Source organism: Pseudopodoces humilis, chromosome 20 (genome assembly GCF_049639895.1).
Source record: "Pseudopodoces humilis isolate 2021_Gansu_Grassland_sample_001 chromosome 20, ASM4963989v1, whole genome shotgun sequence".
In the NCBI taxonomy this organism is placed as follows: Eukaryota; Metazoa; Chordata; class Aves; order Passeriformes; family Paridae; genus Pseudopodoces; species Pseudopodoces humilis.
Window position 1 is genome coordinate 8,552,057 of NC_142219.1, and position 7,740 is coordinate 8,559,796.

At 54.3% G+C, this 7,740-nt stretch overlaps 1 gene segment (V, D, J or C); it reads right to left on the bottom strand.

The window, feature by feature from the left end:
- Nucleotides 1-3,412: 3,412 nt before the first annotated feature.
- LOC148182759 (Ig lambda chain V-1 region-like) lies at nt 3,413-4,984 on the bottom strand. The segment is given in 2 exon segments: nt 3,413-3,649; nt 4,728-4,984. Coding segments are annotated over 2 exon segments (453 nt in total).
- Between the last annotated feature and the right edge of the window lie 2,756 nt (nt 4,985-7,740).

Genomic DNA, 7,740 nt, shown 5'->3' on the forward strand with positions numbered 1-7,740 from the left:
TGCCCGAGGGTCTCTCATCATTGTAGTAGATCACAGTGACAGGGCCACTGCCTTCTGCTGGAACCAGCCATAGCCATATCCGCTGCTACCTGCAGAGCAGGTGATCCTGACAGCCACTTCCATGCTGGCTGGCAGTGAGGATGGCTGCGGATTCAGCACTCCCTGGACCAGCACATGTGGAAAAGTAGAGAAGAGAGGAGACAAGAGTGGAGCCAGACAGTCAGAAAGAGCACAGACCTTCCTGGACAAGGTTACAGGGAATGCAACAGTCATGGACAGAACACAAAGGGACAGGCACCAAGGGTAGGAACCACCTATGCTCTGAACCTCTTCCCTACAGACAAAAAGGTTCAGCAGTCAAGAGGAGTGAAAAAATTACCCACCACCACCAAGACCCTGAGCAGATTCCAGAAGCAGAGCCCAGCCCATTGCAGAAGAGCTGCACAGAAGCAGTTTTGGCAGCACACGAGGACATGGCCATCTGTAGCAAGAGGTTGTGAGGGACACAGATACACAAAGAGCTGCCAGGAAGGAGAAGGGCCAAAATCTTTCCTCTGCATTTTGAGTCTCTGTCACTTTCTCTTACTCAAGGTTACAACACACCATAGCTGCTGCCACTGCTGCTGTCCCAGCTACCACAGAAATAGACAGCCTCATCCTCGGCTTGGACCCCAGTGATGGTTAACGTGGCCGAGGAGCCGGACTGGGATCCGGAGAATCGCGAGGGGATACCCGAGGGTCTGTTGTTATTGAGGTAGATCACTACCTCAATGGTAGGGACACTGCTGGTACCAGCCATAGTTGCTGCTGCTACCAGAGCAGGTGATCCTGACCGTGTCTCCCACGTTGGCTGACAGCGAGGATGGCTGCTGAGTCACTGCTGCCTGGACCAGGGAACCTGGAGAGGGAAAGAAGAGAGGGGAGATGACAGCTTCTGTCAGTGTCCCAGGAGCACAGACCTGCCATGGCAGCAGGACAGGGCCCCTGTGCCCAAAGGCCCCATCCAGGCACAGCAAGTCTGGCCATGACACCTGAGTTATGGGCAAGCACTGCGAGGAGAGGAGGGGCCCAGGCCACAGAGTGATCCCATGAGCTTCATGAACTCACACTGATGGCTCTGTGCTGTGGACCTTGACCTGCTTTTAAGTCCCTACTTGCTCAGGCACAGGCCCTCCATGGATATGTGGCACCCAATGTTCCCTGGAGCTCCTGTGCCAGTGTTCCCTTTGCCCAGTGCAGGCACCTCTGTCCCACCAAATGGCAGCAAAATTGGTCTGGGTTGCTTCCACCTTTGACAGCATGACTGCTGAGCTCTCAGATCAGCTGGGGAACAAACCAAACCTGTTTCTGCACAGCAGGACCGTGGCCTTCCTGCACATGTCCTGCTTCAACTGAGAGTGCCACCCTGGGCCTCTCTGAATTGCCACAAGAGAAGAGCAGAACAGAGAAATGGAGCTTTGAAAGGGAATGGGAACCACACCAAGAGCAGGAGCTTCAAGCTCCACAACACTAAGGAAAATCAAGGCCCCAGTTCCTCCAAACTGAAAGTGAGCTGAGGGTCTCCAGCAGTTTTGCAGCAGCTGTGGGTAGAGCTGGGCTGGTGTTTGCAGCAATCACGAGCACGTAGCACCTGCACTCTTGTCCAGCCAGGGAGAGCCCCTCTGCCTCCTGCGCCCAGCACGGCCCAGGGCGGCCGCCGAAGGAGCCTGCAGGGCTGCTCTGAACCTCGCTGGCACAGGCTGGCACCTGGCTGGCCACAGCCCCTCTGCCTCCTGCCCGCCCCGTGAGCCCCAGGACTGTGCAGTGGAGCCACACTGACACCGTGTGGGGACAAGAAGGGCCTCAGGGACAGCACTGCAGGAACTGAGAGCAGAGCCCGGCACAGGGCTCTGCCCTTGCTGCCTCTCACCTCTGCCACGGCTTCCACGAGGTCCAGAGATTCCTCCGGGCCTGGCCACAAGCATCAGGGTTTCTGTATGGCACCCTGCCCGCGGCAGCTTGTGCTCACAGAGGAGAGCCTCTCACACAGACACAGGGTCCTTTGGCACAGTTGCTGTCACCGGAGATGAGTTGGCATCAGCCCTACACTGGCAGAGACCAGCACTACTGTCTCTGTGGTATCACAGATCACAGAGACATGGACTTCTGCTGGAACCAGGTATAGCCACTGCTACTGATCTTGAAAGTTTCTCCCAGGTTGGCTGACACCTCGGATGGCTGACTCAGCCATGCTGCCTGGACCAGGGAATAATGGAGAGGGAGAGGAAGAAGAGGGCTGTCAGTCAGTGCCCCAGTACAGCCCTCTCTGACGTGCAGGACAGGGCTCCTGTGCCAAAAGGTCCTGATGGAACAGAGGGCTTCCTGCCTCAGACAGAGCCCAAGGCCTGAGCCCAAGGCCATGGCCCCATGAAGAGAGAGAGCAAGAGGACATGGCTGTCAGCAGAATGAGGTGATGGGGCTGACAGCACAGCAATGCCAGGCACTGCACTGCCCCAAGGTCTCTTCCTGCACAGCATGGGGCAAGGAGGAGGCCATTCACAGCCAATGGTCATGGAGGGGGACATGAAACTGCATCAAGCCCACAGCTCTGCTCAGCCCTGAGAGACAGGGCAGAGAAGCTCCATCTTTAAATCCTCTGTTATCTCATTTCCACATCTCTCTGTATAATTATACAGCTGCCACTGCTGCTGTCCCAGCCACCACAGAAATAGACAGCCTCGTCCTCGGCTTGGACCCCAGTGATGGTTAGCGTGTTTCTGTAGCTGGGATTGGGTCTGGGGAATCTTGTTATTGCTGTAGATCACAGTGACAGGGGCAGTACCATGGACCTTCTGCTGGAACCAGCCATAGCTGTTGCTGCTACCCCCGAGCAGGTGATCCTGACCGTGTCTCCCACATTGGCAGACAGTGAGGATGGCTGACTCACTACTGCTGCCTGGACCAGGGAACCTGGAGAGGGAGAGAAGAGAAGGGAGAAGAGGGGGGTCAGTCAGTGTCCCAGGAGAACTTGCCTGGGGAGCAAGGTTACAGGGAATGCCACAGTCAGAGGAGATTGGACCCAAACACAGTCACTAGTATATTTGAGGAGTAGAGCCCTGGCCAAAACATTTCAGCAGAGAGGCAGCTCTGGTGGCTGCAGGAGGACATGGTCATCAGTAGCAAGAGGCAGTGAGGTGTGGGACACAGCTATACCATGAGTTTTGTAGGGACAAGGACAATGGTCCCCAGCCACAAAGTGACCTCCTGTTTTCTAGGAGAGAAAAGGGAATTTATAGCCATGGTTGTACAGAGGAGACATAAACCTGCTCCAGTCCCACATCCACAACTCTGCTTGGCCGAGAGAAGGACTGAAAATCTATGTTTTTAATTCCTCTGCACCTCATTTGAAAATCTGTCTTTGTCACTTCACCGGCATAGCTGCTGCTGTCCCTGCTACCACAGAAATAGACAGCCTCATCCTCGGCTTGGACCCCAATGATGGTTAACGTGGCCGAGGAGCCAGATACAGAGCTGGAGAATCGCGAAGGGATGCCTGAGGGTCTGCTGTTATCCCAGTAGATCACAGTGACAGGGGCAGTGCCAGGAACCTTCTGCTGGAACCAGCCATAATAGTTGTTGCTACTCCCAGAGCAGGTGATCCGGACCTTGCCTGCCATGTTGGCTGACTCAGCAATGCTGCCTGGACCAGGGAACTTGGAGAAGGAGAGAAGAGAAGGGAGAAGAGGGGGGTCAGTCAGTGTCCCAGGAGAACTTGCCTGGGGAGCAAGGTTACAGGGAATGCCACAGTCAGAGGAGATTGGACCCAAACACAGTCACTAGTATATTTGAGGAGTAGAGCCCTGGCCAAAACATTTCAGCAGAGAGGCAGCTCTGGTGGCTGCAGGAGGACATGGTCATCAGTAGCAAGAGGCAGTGAGGTGTGGGACACAGCTATACCATAGTTTTGTAGGGACAAGGACAATGGTCCCCAGCCACAAAGTGACCTCCTGTTTTCTAGGAGAAAAAAGGGAATTTATAGCCATGGTTGTACAGAGGAGACATAAACCTGCTCCAGTCCCACATCCACAACTCTGCTTGGCCGAGAGAAGGACTGAAAATCTATGTTTTTAATTCCTCTTTGTCCCTTCAACACCAGTACCGCTGCTGTCCTGGCCACCACAGAAATAGACAGCCTCATCCTCGGCCTGGACCCCAGTGATGGTTAACGTGGCTGTGGAGCCGGATGCAGAACCAGAGAATCGTGAAGGGATGTCTGAGGGTCTCTTGTCATCAGCATAGATCACAGTGACAGGGGCAATGCCAGGAACCTTCTGCTGGAACCAGGCAAAGTATCCTTTGGAATTGCCTTTAGAGCAGTTTATCTGAACAGTCTCCCACGTTGGCTGACAGCGAGGATGGCTGACTCAGCTATGCTGCCTGGACCAGGGAACCTGGAGAGGGAGAGAAGAGAGGGGAGAAGAGGAGCTCAGTCACTGTCCCAGGTACACACACCTGCCTGGACAAGGTTACAGGGAATACAACAGTCAGATATGGACATGGTCAAAGGCACATTTGAGGAGCAGAGCCCAGCCCATTGCAGAACGACTGCACAGAAGCAGCTTTGGCAGCACAGGAAGACGTCATCAGTAGCAAGAGGCTGTGGGGAACACAGGTATACCTAGCACTGCCAGGAAGGAGAAGGGTCAAAACCCTTTTTGAGTCTGTCACTTTCTGTTACTCATTGTTACCACACACCATAGCTGCTGCTGCTGCTGCCTTCATAGCTACCACAGAAATAGACAGCCTCGTCCTCGGCTTGGACCCCAGTGATGGTTAACGTGCCTGTGGAGCCGGACCTGGATCCGGAGAATCGCGAAGGGATACCCGAGGGTCTCTCATCATCGTAGTAGATCACAGTGACAGGAGCAGTGCCAGGAACCTTCTGCTGGTACCAGCCATAGTTGTTGCTGCTCCCAGAGCAGATGATCTTGACAATTTCAGCCATGGTTAATGACACAGATTATGTGTCATTATTAAGATATGAATTAACATTCATCATGGTTAATGATGGCTGACTCAGTGATCCTGCCTAGGCCAGGGAGCCTGGAGAGGGTGGGGGGTAACACCAGAAGGGTCAGTTATTTCCCCAGGAGTACAGCCCTGCCCAGGTAGTGTGACAGTCCCCTGTGCCCGATAGTTCTAGTGCTTTGTGTGTGGGACACCCAGCCTCAAGACAGAGAGAAGGATTAGAGGCCTATGGCCCTGGAAGGAGAGCTGGCAGCAGCAGAGCAGTAGAACATCACCCTCTGAGGGAAAGGGACCTGGTCATGTCTACAGAAACATGGGGGAATCAGATCCCAGCGTGGCCCAGGGCAAGGCAGCAGAGGCAGCTTCAGCAGCAGCAGCAGCAGGAGGGGGCAGCATGAAGCAAATGGCAACAGGGCTGGGGATGAGGCCGTGCCATTCCTATGATGGCGACAGGGGAAAGAGTCACCTCCTGTGCCTTGTCATGCACATTCTTGTTCTTAGACAGGGGACAGGAACCTGTCTCAATTCCATTATCACATGGATAATTGACCATGAGAAAAAGTGGCTCAAAACCTCCCTCTCTTGACCCTGGGTTCTGTCTCTCACTTCCCCATTACTCACTGGCTTCATTGCCCTCATCAGCACTGCTGCTGTCACCACTACCACAGAAATAGACAGCCTCATCCTCGGCTTGGACCCCAGTGATGGTTAATGTGCCTGTGGTGCCGGACTCGGATCCAGAGAATTGCGAGGGGATACCCGAGGGTCTGTTGTTACTAGCATAGATCACAGTGACAGGGCCAGTGCCAGGGACCTTCTGCTGGTACCAGCCAGCATAAGCATAGCTGCTGCTAAGTCCAGAGCAGTTGATCCTGACCGTGTCTCCCACGTTGGCTGACAGCGAGGATGGCTGCTGAGTCACTGCTGCCTGGACCAGGGAACCTGGAGAGGGAGAAAAGAGAGGGGAGATGACAGCTTCTGTCAGTGTCCCAGGAGCACAGACCTGCCATGGCAGCAGGACAGGGCCCCTGTGCCCAAAGGCCCCATCCAGGCACAGCAAGTCTGGCCATGACACCTGAGTTATGGGCAAGCACTGCGAGGAGAGGAGGGGCTCAGGCCACAGAGTGATCCCATGAGCTTCATGACCTCACACTGATGGGGATGTGCTGTGGCACCCAACACCTTCTTATATGCCTGTCTACCCAGGAGAGACTCTTCATGGAAATGTGGCCCCCAACACTGCTCCTGTCCCTCTTCTCACACTCTTTCTTCCCCACCAATACAGGAAGATCACTCCAATCCATTTCTGCCCTTGGGCACACAGCTGGGAAAAATACTTCCAGCTGCAAGCCCGAGTACAAGGTGGGCTATCTCAGGAGCCACAGCAATATGCTCAGATGGATTGAGGTGTGTGGTCAAAGACCCCTCAATCTTTGCAAAGATCAGCTCCTCCAGCTGTTTCCTTCTCACACAGGGGCTTCTGCACAGGGGTCTGCACCTGCAGCTTCCCCACCAAGCTCATGGCCCCCCACCAGTGCTGAGGTGACACAACACTCCCATTGCAAGCATTGCTCCAGCACCAGTGAATCTCCCCCTTGTCAGCAGCACCACAGGGAACAGAAGGGCTCTGCATCCTGAAGCCTCTGGAGCATGAGGTCAAGTTCCCAGCCTGGCCAGCCCCACACACCTGCACACCACCCTTCCCAGACCTGCCTTTACCTTTCCAAATTCTGCTCCTTTGGCCGTGGAGGCAGACCAGGAAAATTGCAGAGGAATTCTCAAGGGTATGCTGTTGTTCTAGTTACAGGGGACCTCCCAGGGACCCTCTGCCTTGACCAGCCAGCATAAGTCTAGCCACTGCTAAGCCCAGAGCAGCTGATCTTTGTGGTTTCTCTGAGGTTAGCTGATAATAAGGATGGCTGACTTGGCAATACTGCCTGGACTAGGGGAGCTGGAAAAGGAGACGGGAAAAGACAGGGTTCAGTAAGGCAGGCAGCTCTATGCTGATGCTTGATACTGGAATGTAGGGACTCCTCACAGAACTCTGCCATGGCAGTTTTTTGTATCATGTCAACAATCCTCTGTGCCACTGTGGCAGCATCACTGCTGCTGTCATGGCTACCATAGACAGCCTCATCCTTGGCTTGGATCCCAGTGATGGTTAATGTGTTTGTGGAACCAGACCTGGATCCAGAGAATCGCGAAGGGATGCCCGAGGGTCTCCTGTCATTGAAGTAGATCACAGTGACAGGGCCAGTGCCAGGGACCTTCTGCTGGAACCAGGCATACCAGCTGCTAGTCCTGGAGCAGGTGATCCTGACAGTCTCTCACATGCTTGCTGACATTGAAGATGGCTGATCCATTGCTGCTGCCTGGACCAGGGAACCTGGAGAGGGAGAGAAGAGAGGGGAGAAGACAGGGGTCAGTGTTCCAGGAGCACATATATCCTTATCCACATGCCTGGATAAGGATATAGGGAATGCAACAGTCAGAGGAGAAGAGACGTGGAAAATGGCCACAGGCACAATTGAGGAGCAGAGCCCTGCCCCAGGTACCCCTGCACAGAGGCACCAGCAGGAGGACATGGTCATTAGTAGTAGGTCAGAGAACAGTGGGAGACAAAGCCATGCTATGGGTTTTGTAGGGAGCAGAACAGTGATCCTCAGCGACAAAGTCACTTTGCACTCTCTAGGACACAAAATGGGAAAAACTCAGGATCTTGTGGAGGAGAGA